The sequence below is a fragment of the Jaculus jaculus genome, chromosome 3, assembly GCF_020740685.1.
Source record: "Jaculus jaculus isolate mJacJac1 chromosome 3, mJacJac1.mat.Y.cur, whole genome shotgun sequence".
Classification (NCBI taxonomy): Eukaryota; Metazoa; Chordata; class Mammalia; order Rodentia; family Dipodidae; genus Jaculus; species Jaculus jaculus.
In genome coordinates, this window is record NC_059104.1 from 110,343,700 (window position 1) to 110,361,956 (window position 18,257).

Genomic DNA, 18,257 nt, shown 5'->3' on the forward strand with positions numbered 1-18,257 from the left:
CATAGTTCACAGTCTTAACTTAGCTATAATATATTTAAAAAAAAACAACATAATGGCACAGAATAAACATTCACACTGCAAAAGATGGCATTGGGCATATCAAAGAAATACAAGATTTAAAACAAGCAGGGAAGACATCAAACTCTGTAGCTCCAAGTTTGTCAACTCTTACCACTGATAAATCCCCAAGTCCAGTAATCTAACCAGTGACCAGTCTTTGGAGTTCCAATTACGCCCCTCTGGCTAGACTACTCCCAGTCCTGGAAAACTTCATCCAGTGCCAAAGCTCTCCTTAGCAGCCATCCCATGGTCATAGCATTTCCATTGGGTCTCCAGTGCAACCAGTGATCTATCCTCATGGCTCCATGTGGTCTCCATGCAGGTAAACCAGCAAGGCTGCTTCATATTGCCCATGGCCATTTCAAAAAAAATGTGCAAATTCATGTCTTATGCTCTATAATACCAGGAGGGATGCCAACTTGTTAATCCAGGGGGTATATAAATCTAACTTTGAAGAATAGGACATGTTAGCATTCCAGGCCCCATCAAAAGAGTCTGCATTCTCACTGTTGTCCCAATGCAAATCAGATGGCCCAATCTCAATGGTTGTAATCTTTCAAAAAATTACAGCTGAAAAGGCAGCAGTTTTGGCTCAAAGATTTCATATTTTTATCCTGTGCCATATTCCACTGCTCACATCAGTCCATTTCTATGTAATGCAAACCTGCCCAAGTTCTCAGGACATGGGAATAACAGTAAGCCTCTCAAACAAACTGCTTCTAGTTCAATCCAGGCAAAGCTCTTTCTCACCCTCATAAGCCAAACTTCATAGTCCATAGTTCTTGTTGCATTCAGGTCTTTCAACTCTGACCAGAGTAGTCCATCAAGTTGTACTTATAGCACTATAAGGCATCTCTTAGCTCAAGGTTTTAAATACTTCCACATTCCTCCCTCAAGTCATTTCCAAATACCAAAGTCACAGTCAGGTTTCTAGTATCAATGACCCCACTCCTTTGGTATCAATTTTACTGTTGCTTTTAGTTTTGAGGTGCTTCACAAAGAACCCTACCAAAAAACATCTTGTGGGAGCAAGGGATTTATTTTGGCTTGCAGGCGAGGTAATCTCCATAATGGCACGGAAAAATGATGGCATGAGCAGAGGATGAACATCACCTCCTTGCCAGCACCAGGTAAACAACAGTAGCAGGAGATTGTGCTGAAAACTGGCAAGAGAAAGCTGGCTTTGATACTCATAAACGTGCCCCCAATAATACACTACCTCTGTGAGGCTCCAATTCTTAAATTTCCACCAGCTGGAGACCTAGAATTCAGAACACATAAGTTTATGGAGGACACTTAAATCAAACCACCACAATAATCATTGTTAATTAAGAAAGGTGTTGATGGATATAGCCTCTCTTTTGGCCAAAGATGAGTGGAAGCTTCTTATTGGAGTCCATGATCTTGTTCTCCATAGGATTGTGACTCAGTTCCCACTTCTAGCTAGTGGCTCCTTTCCAATGAGTGGATATTTTAGCCAATCAGAGAGACACTGGCCACTTACCTAAGCTGGGTGAACATTTCTGTTGGATTTAGAATCACTAATTATTAAATTATATTCATGGTGACATAATGATGATTTTATATTTCTTTCTTCTAATCTTTTAAGCACAATTTTGAATTCATAAGTAATCTCTAGCTACCCTAAATGTACTTAGCACTATTTTTTTCTTTTCTAGTGGCTTATATTGAAATATCACTTAAAGAAAATGGTATTGATATAAATCACAAGAGCAGCAAATGTGATACCCATTACATGAGGGACACAAATAAAGCATAGAATACATTAATCTGCTCTTCATCTTCTTCAAATATGAGAATGAAACTCAGCGACTTAAGAATCATTAAGGAAAGCAAAACAAATAAACATGTATTTTTTTTCCATCACTGAACATTAGATATGTTTAAGTAAAAAGCTAAACATCCAATTGTGAATATTAAAGTTTTGCAAAAATAACAATATAAAGTATAGGGGTCACTGCCCTAACATCTTGCAAATTTAACTTATAGTAAGAAGATGAAGAATACATTTAAAAAACTACATCAGCCTCATTTTCATTTTTGTGTTTTGTTCATTTTTATTTATTTAATTGAAAGCGACAGAGCGAGAAAGAGGCAGAGAGAGAGAGAGAGAGAGAGAGAGAATGGAGGCGCTCAAGGGTCTCCAGACATTGCAAAGAAACTCCAGATGTGTGCACCCCCTTGTGCATCTGGCTAACATGGGTCCCGGGGAATCGAGCCTTGAACAGGGTCCAAGTGCTTAACCACTAAGCCATCCCTCCAGCCCTAGTGTTTTGTTTTAAATAGGAAGATAATATCACTCCTATGAAATATAAGCTATATGCTTGCTAATTTTCTTGCTCTGGGCTGGACTCTAGATATTGGTATTTTAAAGCACCACTGGGTGATATCAATGTTTGGGGATGAGAAACTTGAAGAAGAAAGAGGTAACTTCAGTTTGAAAGATGGGTAGAATGTGGACATTAGGGATTCAAGCCAGGCAACTACAGTGCTGAAACAAGCAAGAGGAAAACTAAAACTACAGATGGCATGGATTTGCCATCCCTCTTCATGTGTGGTTTGTTTTCTTGCATGTTTATTTGAAAGGTAACTTGAACATCTGTGCAATCATTTGTATGAAACCTCATCAGAAGTATTTTTATGATAATAGAGAGGCATAACATTTTTCTCAATAATGTCCTACAGCTAATAATTTGTAGAACAATAAGCCCTTTCAGTCCAATCCTATTAGGTACATTTGTAAAGGAAATTACACCTTTTGCTGCATGGAAAGATATTAAGCTAAACATGGTTTATTGAAAATATGTCTGCTACAGCAATGAGATTGGAAAGGAGCAAAAAAGAAACCCCTTATAATCTTGATTTAGGTTTAAAAAGTGAATTTCAAGTCTGCAAATATTAGTTAGGAAACAAAAGACACACACTGTAAATATTCTGAAGGACTAATGATTCAGAGCAGCACCTCAGAGATCGCCATTGGATAAAGAGAATAAAATTAACTTTGTGAGGACTTCACATCACAGAGCAAGGTTTCAACTTTGAAATGGAGAATAGCCAAATTGAGACGAACATGAACACATATTGACAATCTCTACATACTATCGAATTTGTCAAGTATAATAACTGTTTCTTTGTGATTTTTTATATATTTGAATTGTGAAAGTACATATACTATGAAAAGATGGAAAGCAATTCTTTGGAAATGTTTGCTGTCCTTGCATTGTACTTTAAGAAAAGCACATGTTTTTTTTAAAGAAATTTTATATCTGTAAGATCAGACAGCATTGAATGCACTTCCATGCTCACAGTAAAATGGAAATCTAGCTTACCTTCTGAGGCTAGAATGTTTATGTCCATATATCACATGATATAGAGAAAAAGTAATGCCAACCAAATCTGAACGACAATTCATTAGTATTGGTTTGTTGTTTGTAAAAATAGTCTAGAATTTCTTTGTAAGAACATGGTTACTGTAAGAATATTTTCCAACAGGCTAACAGGATGGTGGCTCAGGGTTTTAGCCCATTCCTTAGAAAGTTCCAGATATCAGTTTCTGGTACTGGGAGTTGCAAGTCAGAGCCAAATGTTTTAGGGTTAGGTTTCATTCCACCCTCTCTAGGAGCCTTCTTACCAGACAATCACCCTGGCAGGAGATGAACCACTCCTTGCACATCAGGGTACAGGTTAAAGCACAGTGGAGTTGGTGAGATGGGCAAGAGTGCTGCTTCCATTCTGAGCCAGACAACTTGCACCAGAGTGGTGGAGATAGACACTGAGGATATGCAAGGTGCACCAGGGCAGAAATCCAAAAGGCACTGAGAGCACTACACTAAGGTAAACTAAATCACACCCACCACAAATTAGGGACTTTTGTGGAAGAGGGGACAGAATCCTTGTAAGAGCCATAGGATGAGAGGAGATATTCAGAAGCATTGCCTCCCTCCCCCTCACAGTGACTAACTGCTGCTGTTATAAGTCATAACTCATAACCCAGAACCACATGGTGAATACTAGTCTTTCGTGGGATGAATGCAGCGGGGGAGGGAAATGATGGCATATGATGTGTCCACACAAGATTTCTACTTAATTAAAAATATAAAGTTCTAAATCTAAAGATAAGACTAACCTTCTATGTTAAAAGTAAACAGGAGGTTTATCTCCCAATATTCAAGGTAGCATGGCATTAGAAGCCCAAATAAGAAAGAGAAAGGGAAAAATAAACAATTGAAGAATTATAGATAAAGAGATCTAGACATAATGATTTGGAGTTAGGGAGGCAGTGCTTGGTATGGTACCCAGTGCTTTATGCATGCTTGGAAGTGATTTAACACTAAGCTACATTCTCAGGCTAACTCTGCCTCAGTCACCAACTTGCTAGAGGTTTTTGCTAAGTCATATTACTTATTAGCTTCAGCAGTAAGCATTAGGCTAGTATTTTGGAAGTTCATAATATTTATTATTTATTTATTTATAATCAGAGAGAGACAGAGAAAATGGTGTGGTAAGGCCTCTTGCATTACAAACAAACTCCAGATGTATGTGCCACATTGTGCATCTGGCCTTATATGGGTACTGAGGTATGAAATTCAGGTCATTAGGCTTTGCAGGCAATGTCTTTAACTGCTGAGCAATTTCTTCAGCCCTTGCAATTTTTTTTTTTATTTGAGAGAGAGAGAGAAAAAGAGAGAGAATTGGCATGCTAGGGCCTCCAGCCACTGCAAATGAACTCCAGAAGCATACGGCACCTTGTGCATATGGCTTACATGTGTACTGGGGAATAAAACCTGTGTCCTTAGGCTTTGCAGGCAAGTGCCTTAATGCTAAGCTATCTCTCTAGCCCCCACCCCACCACAATTTTTTAAATAACACCTTTTTGTCTACTGAGTAGAATCCTACTTGGTAAATTAATATGTTAAAAAGATATAGATAGGGCTGGGAAGATTGTTTAGTGGTTAAGGCACTTGCCTGCGAAGCCTAATAACTCTCATGTTCAAATTTCCAGGTTCCATGTAGCCAGATGCACAGTGATGAGCAGAAGGGGCACAAGTGTCTGGAGTTTGTTTGTAGCAGGCTTAAGGTCCTAGCATGCCCATTCTCTCTCTCTCTCTCTCTCTCTTTCTCTCTCTCTCTCTCTCTCTCTCTCCCTCAAAATAAGTTATAAATAAAGATACATGTGTTAAATTCCTTGAGACCTCTCCTTAGCCTTCCCCACTCTCATGAAATCTACTGGAAGGTTCTACCCCAGACATCTTAGGTCCCTGGGGGTACACCAAGTTGGGACTGAAAACCATCAGCTTCAGCTGGCTAAAGATACAGCATCTCAGAAATTAGTTAGAAATAGTGAATCTCATGCCCCAGAAAAAAAAAAAAATTAAATCAAAATTTCCCTCTAGTAGATCCTCTAGGAATCTAGTTCTCATCAAATGTTTGAAGTCCTTCTGTAGATAAGCATGAAACTACATTTGAAAACTAGTTATTTGACTAATTGGCCCATAGAGATTAGTGGTATTAATTTGGTCCTGTGACAGACCGCATTGACTGACAGCTGGAAGCCCAGTAGGCAAGTAGAACAAGAAGTTATTACAACAATACCATATTTAGAGACTTAGATCTGGAATGTAGTGTTTTACTTTATTTTATAGATAGTCCAGAGCTATGCCTACTTCACTATTTTACTCCAAAGGAGGGGGATCAGTAATGACCTTTATGTAGTCAAGATGTTAGTAGGAAATTAATTGGCATGCTCAATGGGGATAATTGAAAACATTTTTTAAAAGAGTATTAACAGGATTGTGGGCAAATTTAAAGAAACCAACAAGGGATGGGGAAGCTCCCAAGGACTTGTAGCAGTGGGAGCCATTCACATTTCTAATTTTGTTGAGGCAAAGGGAAGTGAATGAAGCTTTGTGAGATGTTTTTCTGTGAAACAAGCCCACAGGCAGCTCTTGCCTTTGGTGAAAGAATGTAATCTCTGTGCATGCATAGTCCAGTATGGAGCAGTTGGAGTTTCTTACTGGAGCATGTGTGACTCAACGTCGGGGACAATAGTGAAGAGTTTATCCCAGTGTAGGTGATGACTCACAAAGCTGCATCCCTTCAGCTTCCTGCCCATCTTGTAAACAGCTCTGCAGGAGTATCTCATCTCCTAGTTGTTTACTTCTTATAAACCTTGGGAAGAGACCTTGCTATTCTTGTGACTCCCTGAGGTTCTTGAGCCTGATAAATTTCCTTAGCTTCCTGTCTTGTGAGTATCCCTCTTCCTTTTAAGAGAAAATGTTACAAGTTGAGGATAGAGCTATGGGACAGGTGGGTACTGGGAAAATGTTGTTTAAGACAATATTTCTCAAGTCTAGCCATTGCTCAGAATTACATGTAGCTCTTACGATTTTAAAAAATGAGAATCTGTCAAGCGTGGTGGTGCACTCCTTTAATCCCATTACTTGGGAGGCAGAGGTAGGAGGATTGCCATGAGTTTGAGGCCACCCTGAGATCACATAGTGAATTCCAGGTCAACATGGACTAGAGCGAAATCCTACCTCTAAAAACAAACAAACAAACAAACAAACAAAAAAGTAGAAAATCTGAGCCCAACAACAATATATTTTATATGGGCACATGATATGTTGGTACTCTGTTTTCCCTCATCCCTGCCTCCATTCCATTGGGGACCCTCCTCAGTGAGGTTGCAGGTTTATGCCTTGTGGGAACAGTAGTCAGTTATGGGAAGGGGGGAGGGATGCCTCTGGGCATAATGTCTCAGCCTGTGGCACTTACAAACTTTCCACCCCCTCTTCCTCTAAATTTTCTGAGCTGTAATGGGTGAGTTTTAAGTCTACTTCAGTGATGAGCTCTTAGGAGCCTCTGGATCTCTTTCACCTTGGTGCTGATTATCAGGTTCAGTATGGAAGCAGTACTCATGGTGGTCTCCCCGGGTCCTGTGTGGTTTCAGCTGTGGGCTGGCTGAAGTGAGAGGAGTAGTTCAACTCCTCCAGTCACACCAGCTTCTAAAAGAGAACAGCAGAATCTCCAGTGGAGAGGAGTGGACCTTTCTATCTTTCAAGAGACCACCATTATCTCAAAAGTGTTTTATGGTTACCCAGTTCTGTGATAGAAGATTTTTTTCAGCATTTGGGAGGGAGCGACAGGAGGATAGTTGGCTTGTTTTGTGCCACTTTGTTCTCACTGATATTTTGGTAATGATGCTTGAAAATGAAGAGCAAGTTCCCCAAACCAAGGTTTTGGTGCTCTTGTGTGGTGTGAGAACCTTTAAGCCATGTAAAGAGTCCTCTTGGATGGGCATTTCTTGTGTCAGGCTCTTCCTAGCTTGTGTCATTAGCTAGACAATTTGGGTGTTGGGGGATGGGAACATAAACCTCCTGACTGAGAAAAGAAGGCTCTTGGCCCATATACTGTGCTCTACATTTGTTAAGAGAGCCAGTCCTTTCTTTTTTTTTTTTTAATTATTTATTTATTTATTAGCGACAGACACAGAGAGAAAGACAGATAGAGGGAGAGAGAGAATGGGCGCGCCAGGGCTTCCAGCCTCTGCAAACGAACTCCAGACGCGTGCGCCCCCTTGTGCATCTGGCTAACGTGGGACCTGGGGAACCGAGCCTGAACTGGGGTGCTTAGGGTTCACAGGCAAGCGCTTAACTGCTAAGCCATCTCTCCAACCCGAGAGCCAGTCCTTTCGACGTCATTGTTGCTCTGTGAGAGTGAAAGGCAATCTGGAAACCCTGGAAAATATTGGAGAATCAGGGTCATATATATGTTTATGCTTTTAAAAATTATATTATATTATATTAAAATATATATATGGAATTTCAAAGGGGAAAGTGTGTGGGGAGGGAGGGAATTACCAGGGGATATTTTTTTATAATCATGGAAAATGTTAATAAAAATTAAAAAAAATTATATTGCAGAGATATAAATGAGCAGAAGACAAATCTACAAGTCATTTTCTTACTAACTGGATAGGAATTAAAATGGCTATATCATCATCATCTGCATCAATCCTCTCTTTTAACTGCCTGTTCAGAACATGTCTTTAAAGTTGCTTTTTCATCACACTAATTTATAATTAAAATTGAAATTGCTTCCCTTAGCTTCCCCCTGTCATAGGCTTCCTTGGTATAATAGGTAACCAAACGCAAGTACTCAATGGCTGTGTTGAGTTAGCAACCAACACAATCCTTACTGGTATCATTACCATGATCTTTGCTCTTTCATGGATTATGGAACCTAGGATTTGAAAAGATAAATCACTGAACGTTGGTCAGTTCATGAAGCTAACTAATGGAGAGCTAAAATTTGAATCCAGGGCTGAGTCTATTATGCTTTTCCTTTTAGACCATTATTTAACATTGCCTCAAATGATGATCTTATAAGAGATTATCCTGTAAGAATTGAAGTGGGTATAAAGAATGCAAAAACTGGAGGGTTACAAAGAGTTCTTTGGGTTCTATCCCTGCATAAGACCTATACTGCATTGAAAGAGCCCACCATCATTTCAACATGGATGAGGAAAGAGAGGACTTTTTCAAAACTACATTGACATAGAAGAAGGGGCTAGTGAAAGGGGGATAGGGAGGAGGAAAAAAAGCATGGTAATGGTGAGGATTATGATCAAATTGTAGTATGTTAATGTATGAAAATTTTCAATCAAAAGAAAAATCAAGACTTGCAGCTTCTCAATAGTATAACTTATTCCATGTCCAGGAGATGCAAAATCATGAAATGTGTGATACACAGAACTCTATGCCATACTCAGATTCTAGCTACTTACTGATTAGAGTGGCAAATATTTTCACAGATAGCTATACATAAACATGAAAATAAACTGGTTATTGAACAGGATCTGATGACCAAGCTTTGAGAAATAATAGCCTTTAAACCTTTACAACAATCTAGAATCAATCCCTTTTGTTATGCTTTCCACAATTCCTAAAATCAGATTGATTTTGTGCACATTTTAAAATTTTGCCTTTTATGTTAATTGATCAATACTTTAATACAAGCTGGGCCTGGTGGTGCATGCCTTTAATCCTAACACTCTGGAGGCAGAGATAGGAGGATTGCTGTGAGTTCGAGGCCACCCTGAGACTCCACAGTGAATTCCAGGTCAGCCTAGGCTAGAGTAAGACCCTATCTCGAAAAAAATCAAGAACTTTAATACAATTTAGAATGTAATATGAACTTAGAGCAGTTTCCTATGTCAAACAATAGTTTGCAACTTTGTTTCCTTTGCATTAAAATGTGATTTATATTATTTTCAGTTTTTGTATTACTAAAGTAATGAATGTAGATGATGCTGGGTTTAGAATGTATAATTGTAGTGAAACAAATATAATACAGGAAGAACAATTTGTATTATTTCCAATTAAAGTAAAAATACATTTATGACAGTGATACAAATGTTCCAGCTGAATTTGCCACTAATTAAATAAGAGAAAAACACACCAATAAAACAGTTTTAAAATTGGAAGTTATTTGTTTAGGCATTACTTTCCTGAGTTATTTTTCTATAAAATAGATAGTAAACATTTGTTTTTTTCCCAGGGCCTGTGGAACTGTGAGATTTTGTTTGTTTGTTTATTTTTTTTTAATCAGCACCCACAAGTAAATCAAAAACATATTTGTTGTTTTATTTGTTTGAAAGGATTAAAAAATAATTCATCTCAGCTTCATTGTATATTAAAGAAAGAGCCTTTTATAATTACTTTAATGTATCAAACAACATGTACTATTTATATGAACACATATACTGATTCCATATTTATAAAAAAGTGTTAAGGACAAAGACAAAAAGAATAAAAAGGTCAACTGTGAGTAAAAATGTACAGGAAATACTTAGGCAAAAAGAAGAAAGACAAAAAGGAACCAAATAGGAAACATGGTGGGCAGCTGAAATCTTGTGGGGGATACAGACAGAAGGAGGAAAGAAGACCAAAGAAGAGAAGAAGGTGAAAGTAGTTCCAAAATGCAAAAATGAAAGGAAGAACTAAGTCAGCTGGTGAAGATAACAAAAATAAGTGAAAAGAAATGGAAGGGAGGATATGAGGGAGAAGGACAGGGAGGAGAGAGGTATGGAGGGAAGGAGATAGAGTTTAAATCTGGGAGCATCAAAAGTTATTACCATTTCAGTTTATTATTAGCTCTATAAATCTTATTGAGGTTTTTGACCAGTTATTTTTTTAGGATAAGTTGATATACTAACTTTTAAACAATGTAAACATGAGAGTATAAATTAAATATTTTCCTTCCTCTGCTGTTAATGCCCTAAAAATATATGACATTACCACCAACCTCTTCCCCAAAAGGCATGAGACATACATAAGACAATGCGGAAGTACTTTACATGACAATGATTCATTTATACTCAAACCATAACCTGTAGTCTTCTGAGAGCCCACCTTGCTTAGTGAATGTCTTCTTCCCTCTGTTTTCTGGCCTATACTGGTTGAGTTCCCCATTATATTGAATTTGTTAAAAAATATCTGCTTATTCTCATCATGCATAATGGCATTAGTTAATAGCAATATATATTCAGTGAGTAATGTGAAGTGTGGTCCAGCAGAAACAACGTAAAAGGAACATTTTATTTCATAGGACATCATGCAAAAACTCAATTGATTTTCTTCTACACCTAAAAACTTTGTGTGTGGTGCTGGAAAACAAAGCAAAATATATATTTTTTACTGAACATATTTTAATAATTTTATTTATTTGCCAAGGGAGGGAAGGGGAAAGAGGAGAGAGAGAGTGAGAATGGGCTCACCAAAGCCTCCTGCCACTGCAAACAGAACTCCAGATGCATGAATCACTTTGTGCACCTAGTTTTACATGGGAAATGGAAACCCATCCCAGGCCAGCAATTTTTGTGTGAAAGTGCATTTAACTGCTGAGTCATCTCTCCAGTCCCTGAACATTTGTTTTATGCCTCTAGTTTCCTGATAACCTATGCTGTACTATGGAAAATAAAGAAGAGTTAATATATTGAGCACATTCTTTTATTTGTGTGTTTGCTTTTTCAAGACTGTGTCTCACTCCAGCTCAGGATGATCTGGAATTCACTGTGAAGTCTCAGGGTGGCCTTGAACTCAAGGTGATCCTCCTACCTCTGCCTCCTGAGCATTGGGATTAAAGGCGTGCGCCACAATGCCTGGCTGTTGAGCACATTCTGTGTGGCAGTGGACAGTGCCAGAGAGCGACACTAATGCACCAGCTCAGTTGGTCAGATCTTAGGCTATTTGTATTACAGCCAGCTTCCTTTCCAGGTCTTCTGAGACTCCTTTTTCCAGCAATATATAGCTCCACCTGTGCTTCCTTATCTATGTCCACATTCCTCCCCTGTGAAGGTGCTCAATAGGGTTGAAAACTAAAATTGCACAATACCAGGTTCCCCTTGAATGTCAGTTCTACAACTCTGGTAAAAGGTCACACAGAGGAAGGAAATAGTTAAGCCACTGTCTTCCACATTCTTTTTCTTATTAGGTGATTTATTTGAGTGTTGTTCTGATTTGGAAGGTTATGTTTTGCCTTGTGGTCATGTTATTTTCTAGTAATTCTGACTTAATGATGTCTGGTTTAGATTATTTATTGTTTAGGAGTAATCAAATTATCTAGTAATCTAGTCAGTGTAAAATTTGCAAAAAAAAAAAAAAAAGTAGAGGCTGCACCCTATTTTTTCCAAGGACTATCACTGGTTGAAAATTGACACATATAAAGCCAAAAATCGCATGATTCACCTGAAGCTCCTGAATTTAGTTTTTGAAAAAATAATGTTATTTTAATGACAGCTAAATGTAGTTATTTTGACAAGTGTATTTACTCTAATTATATTGCTATTAAACAGGCTGACGAGTTTCTGAGCTGGCGGGTAAAAGAAGTCCATAGTGTACCTGGGAGTAATTCCATCCTGAATTAAAAATGTTTTCCTATTTCATTTTTCACTGGTTGCATTTTCTGTTTCATCACTGTCTTTTAAAGTGGCTGAGTGAGATACAAAGAAATTGTTTTTATTCTGAACTATTGAGTTTATCATGGCTATAAATCAGATTAAAATTTGCTTGCATGAGTGCTTTAAGACAGTATTTTTAAGGAACTGTTTTTTATCCCTCTTATTCATCAAATGATATGTCATGTTTTTTCATAAACCAGTATGTTAAGAGGTCTGATTAAAATTCCATGTCAATTTCACAGGTGATGGAAGTCAAAGGACAAATGATTCATGTCCCTGAATCAAACTCCATTTTATTTTTGGGTTCTCCATGTGTTGACAAATTGGATGAACTCATGGGGCGAGGGCTGCATCTCTCCGATATCCCTATTCATGATGCTACTCGAGATGTCATTTTGGTTGGCGAACAAGCAAAGGCCCAAGATGGCTTGAAGAAGAGGATGGATAAATTAAAGGCAACGTTAGAAAGAACCCACCAGGCCCTGGAAGAAGAGAAGAAGAAGACAGTGGATCTTCTGTATTCTATTTTTCCTGGTGATGTAGCGCAGCAGCTATGGCAGGGACAGCAAGTACAGGCCAGGAAGTTTGATGATGTCACCATGCTCTTCTCGGACATTGTGGGCTTCACAGCCATCTGTGCCCAGTGTACTCCCATGCAAGTTATCAGCATGCTCAATGAGCTCTACACCAGATTTGACCACCAGTGTGGATTTTTGGACATTTATAAGGTAATGCTCTTTAGTTACTTATTTAAAATTACTGATCAAAAGTAAATTGTCAACTTGAGTTATAAGAGTACATTTTTAACACAAACTGGATGAAAAGAGAACTTTTGAACTTTTTTATATAGAATACAAGTTTTATGCTATTTGACAGAACTTTATTTTACCTTATAGCATTGACATAGGTAACTTTGAATAATGATACTGCTCAATAACAGTATTTTCTGTATCACTACACCTTAAGATTCATTGTTATTAATAAAATTAAGTTTGACTACTCAGCAGATTTGAGTCACTTAATTCTTGCCTAGAGAATTAGCCTACACTATAAACAAATAATTATATTTTGACATTCAAATGGAAATAGCAAGGTATGATAAAATGTACATATCACAAACCCTGGTTAATCAGGGTTTTTCACATTGTCAATCTAGTGTGATACCTTAATTTTTAAAAAAATATATATAGACATTCTAATTATTGTTCAAATTGACAATGAGTTTTAGTGCAAAGTTCTTAAAATTTTCAGCTACACAATGGAAAAATCTTTCAAAATGTGTAAGAATCACTATTTATTCATTTGATTTGTCAAACTCTTCATGAACTTCTTATAAATCATGACAGTAGCTTAAGAAAATGATATAGTAACAGTTCTACCTTGAATTTTATGTGGATTATGTAATGCCAGAGTGCAAGCACCTTCAAGAAAAATGAATAGTAGAGACCTCAGTTTTTTAATAATCATCCTTACTAATCTGTCTAGACCAGCTGCTTTTTAATACTATGACCCACACATAAGCAGACTTGGTAATAACTTATCTGTTTCACTTTGAAGTTTCATATTATTGTCTAGAGGGGGTTTTCATTAAGGTGTTTCTCCTTGAAAAAGGAATTATCTTCTTCCATTATGTAGAATATACAGTCAATGTTCATTGATTAGTTGTTTCTTTTTTTTTTTTAATTTAATTTATTAGTTTTCATTTCAATGAATACAGGCAGTTTGGTACCATTATTTAGGCTCATCTGTGATCTACCCCCTCCCATTAGACCCTCCTTGTTAATGAAAATGGGTCATGCATTGTGGAGTTAGCCCCCAGTTATTAGTATGATAAATGTCTCTGCAAATCATGACCCAACATGTAACTCTGACATTCTTTCCGCCCCCTCTTCCGCAAGATTTCCCTGAGCCATGTTGGGTTCATTTTTGGTCTGCACAGTGCTGAGGTGTTGGGGGCCTCTGAGGCTCTGGCTCTCTGATTTGGTAGGAGTTGATTTTTCTCTGCGTTGATTTCCTTCCCCTTTGTGATGGTATCCGGTTCACAGGAAAACATCACCCTTGCTAATTTCGCCAGTTGTCCTTAGTTTCAGTTGGGCCCCTTTTGAGGTATGTTGGGGCAGCTCTCTTCTTAGGATCTGCATCTATCTGGAAAAGAGAAGCAGATTCTCCAACGGAGAGTAAGTTAGCACCCAGAAAATTGAGATAACACTTACTTTTTTGATAGACAGTTTGATAGGTGTAGGCCCTCTTATACCCCGTGATTGATGATAGCTTGATATTGTAGAGTGGGCTTGTGTTTGGGTATGGTTCTGACTTGTTTCCCAGCTCCAGCTAAGGGTCTAGTACCACTGGGTGGATCAGTTAGCCAAATCCAGAGCAATTGATTCCTCACCATGGCTGTGTACCACTATTGCACTTGTGTGGGCATCACTTCCGGTTATTTGTTGCTAATTAGGTTAAACAATGTGTTGCTTGGACAGATCTTGGTCATTTCCCCCAGTCGCCTATGTAGCGCCTTCTGGCACTAGACACGCTGACTATCTGGGGACTGACTCTCTCCTGGTTTCCAGCCATGTCATTTCATTTTACGCGTCAGCTGTGTATGGAGTCTTCAGCAATAGGGTCTTATCACTGGCCTTTGGTGGGTCATCAAGTATTCTGACAGAAGTCTGTCATTGTTTTGGGAAACCTTGTAGGTTTCTCTGACCAAAAGCTCATTGTGGATGGTAGGACCAAGCTGGAAGTGGGGGTTACAGGTCAGTGTCCACTAAGAAATTGAGGAAAAAGATAACTAATATACAAGAGTTAGAGAGGAGAGAGATAGAGGGGAGAGGGGGAGAGGGAGGGAGGGAAGATGTAGGAGATTTAGGTCAGTCTTGATCCTACCCTCTCCAGTGTCTTGTGGTTCAGGTGTTTCCTGTAAGGGTCTAGTGAAGGTTCAGCCATTTGGACTGTCTTTTAGGAAGTAGAATTTTATGGTACCATTGCCGTTTGGGTCCGGATTACTGTTTTCCACCCTTTGATTCCCTCCCCGCCCTCCCATCCATCTTATTGTCTAGTCCAGGAGGTGCTTTCTGGGTATGTAAGGCATCTTGGGCAGATTTAGTTTAGGTGTTGCAGATGAATGAGACTATGTGTCGATTTTTTTTCTGTGATTGGGTAAGTTCGCTGAGAATGATCTGTTCCAGGTTCAACCATTTTTCCTCAAATTTCTTTATGTCGTTTTTTCTTACTGCTGTATAGAATTCCATTGTGTAGATATACCACATCTTTGTTATCCATTCTTCTAATGATGGACATCTGGGTTGATTCCAGCTTTTAGCTATTACGAATTGAGCCGCTACAAACATGGTTGAGCAAATCTCTCTGGCTTTTGGTTTGAAGGTTTTAGGGTACATGCCCAGTAATGGTATAACTGGGTCTGTTGGTATTTCTATAGTCAGCTTTTTCAGGATTCTCCATATTGCTTTCCAAAGTGGTTGTACCATCCTGCATTCCCACCAACAGTGAATGAGTGTCCCTGCTTCTCCACATCCTCGCCAGCATTTATTTTCATTTGACCTTTTGATGTTGGCCATCTTTATTGGGGTAAAGTGGAATCTCATAGTTGTTTTAAGTTGCATTTCTCTGATGATTAGGGATGATGAACATTTTCTTAGGTGTGTGTTTGCCATTTGTATCTCTTCCTCTGTGAATTGCCTGTTTAACTCTGTGCCCCATTTTGTGAGTGGGGTATTTGTCGTCTTATTGTTTAGACTTTTGAGTTCTTTGTAAATTCTAGAGATAAGGCCTCTATCAGTTGGATAACCTGCAAATATTTTCTCCCATTCTGTGGGTATTCTATTGGCTTTGCTTATTATATGCTTGTCTGTAAAGAAACTCTTCAGCTTCATATGATCCCAATGGTTGAGTGACTGTTTAAGAACTTGAGCCACTGGGGTTTTATTCAGGAAGTCTTTTTCCATTCCTATATCATGGAAGGTACTTCCTAAATTTTCTTCCAGTAGTTTTCGAGTTTCTGGTCTTATGTTGAGGTCTTTGATCCATTTGGATTTGAGTGTTGTGCATGGTGAAATGTGTGGATCAAGTTTTAGTTTCCTGCATGTGGTTATCCAGTTTGTCCAGCACCATTTGTTGAAGATGCTATCTTTTTTCCAGTCTATATTGTTTGGGCCTTTGTCGAATATCAAGTAGCTATAGTTGCTTGGCCCAAAATCCGGGTCCTCAAGTCTATTCCATTGGTCTATATTCCTGTTTGTATGCCAGTACCATGCTGTTTTTGTTACTATGGCTTTGTAGTATAACTTTATATCGGGTATGGTGATGCCACCAGAGGTATTTCTTTTGCTGAGGATATGTTTGGATATGCGAGGCCTTCTGCCTTTCCATATGAAATTTGAGATCATTTTTTCTATGTCTGTGAAGAACACTGTAGGGATTTTAATTGGAATTGTGTTAAATCTATATATTGCCTTTGGTAGGATTGTCATCTTCACAATGTTAATTCTGCCTATCCAGGAGCATGGGAGGTCTTTCCATCTTTTCAAGTCCTCCTCAATTTCTTTTTTGAGAGTTTTTATATTTTCGTTGTATAGATCTTTTACTTCCTTGGTTAACGTTATTCCAAGGTATTTTATTTTTTTTGTTGCTATTGAAAATGGGACTATGTCCTTTATTTCTTTTTCTGTGTCTTTGTCATTTGCATACAGAAATGCTTCCGATTTTTGTGCATTGATTTTGTATCCTGCTACTTTGCTATAGGAGTTAATCACCTTCAGGAGTTTTGGGATGGAGTCTCTCGGGTCTCTTACATATACAATCATGTCATCGGCGAATAGCGCTAACTTAACTTCTTCCTTTCCAAATTGTATCCCTTTTATTTCCTTCTCCTGCCTTATTGCTTGGGCTAGGACTTCCAGAACTATATTGAAAAGCAGAGGTGAGAGAGGACATCCCTGTCTTGTTCCTGATCTCAATGGGAATTCCTCCAGTCTCTCTCCATTAAGTATTATTTGGGCCTTTGGAGCTTTGTATATTGCCTTTATTATATTAAGATGTGAACCTGCCATGCCAATTCTCTCCAATGTTTTGATCATGAAGTGATGTTGTATCTTGTCGAAGGCCTTTTCTGCATCTATCGAAATGATCATGTGATTTTTATGTTTAAGCTTGTTTATGTGGTGTATTACATTGACAGATTTTCGTATGTTGAACCACCCTTGTGTTCCTGGGATAAATACCACTTGGTCTAGGTGGATAATGCTTTTGATGTGTTGCTGGATTCGGTTTGCGAGAATTTTGTTGAGGATCTTTGCGTCTATGTTCATTAGGGAAATAGGCCGATAGTTGTCTTTTCTTGTGGCATCTGTGCCTGGTTTTGGGATTAGGGTGATACTAGCTTCATAGAAAGTGTTGGGTAGTTTTCCCTGTTCTTCAATTGTGTGGCACAGTTTTAGGAAGATTGGTTTGAGTTCTTCCATGAAGGTTTGATAAAATTCGGCTGGGAATCTATCTGGTCCTGGACTCTTCTTTTTTGGGAGGTTTTTTTATTACTTTTTCAATCTCCATGAGCGTGATGGGTTCATTGAGGTGGTTGATCTGCTCTGAGTTTAGCTTTGGTAGATGATATGCATCCAGGAATTTATCCATCTCCTCCATATTTTCCAGTTTTGAGGAGTAGAGGTTTTTGAAATAAGTCCTGATGATTCTGCCGATTTCACTGATGTCTGTTGTGATCTCTCCTTTTTCATTTTGAATTTTGTTAATTTGGAGTCTCTCTCTTTTTTGCTTGATCAAATTGGCCAGAGGTTTGTCAATCTTGTTTATTTTTTCAAAGAACCAGCTCTTAGTTTTGTCAATTGCCTTAATTGTTTCCTTGGTTTCCAATTCATTAATTTCTGCTCTGATTTTAATTATTTCTTTCCTTCTGGAGCTCTTTGGGTTGGATTTTTCTTGTTTTTCCAATGCCTTTAGGTGGATGGTTAGGTTATTGATTTGGGATCTTTCTGTCTTTTTTATGAAGGCATTGAGTGCTATGAATTTTCCCCTGAGGACTGCCTTCATTGTGTCCCACAAGTTTTGGTATGATGTGTTCTCATTGTCATTCAATTCCAGGAATTTTGCAATTTCATTTTTTATTTCATCCACTATCCATTTATTGTTTAAGAGTGTGCTATTCAGTTTCCAGTTGCCGTTGGGGCTCTTGTTGGTTATTTTG

General features: G+C 38.3%; 1 protein-coding gene across 1 annotated transcript in view; it reads left to right on the top strand.

Moving 5' to 3' along the window:
• The window catches only part of Gucy1a2 (guanylate cyclase 1 soluble subunit alpha 2), a 334,364-nt gene that overhangs the window by 169,322 nt on the left and 146,785 nt on the right, over window positions 1-18,257 (top strand). The window contains exon 5 of the mRNA XM_045145037.1: window positions 12,283-12,768. Within this exon, the coding sequence (XP_045000972.1) occupies window positions 12,283-12,768 (486 nt within the window). The remainder of the gene's footprint in view (window positions 1-12,282; window positions 12,769-18,257) is intronic.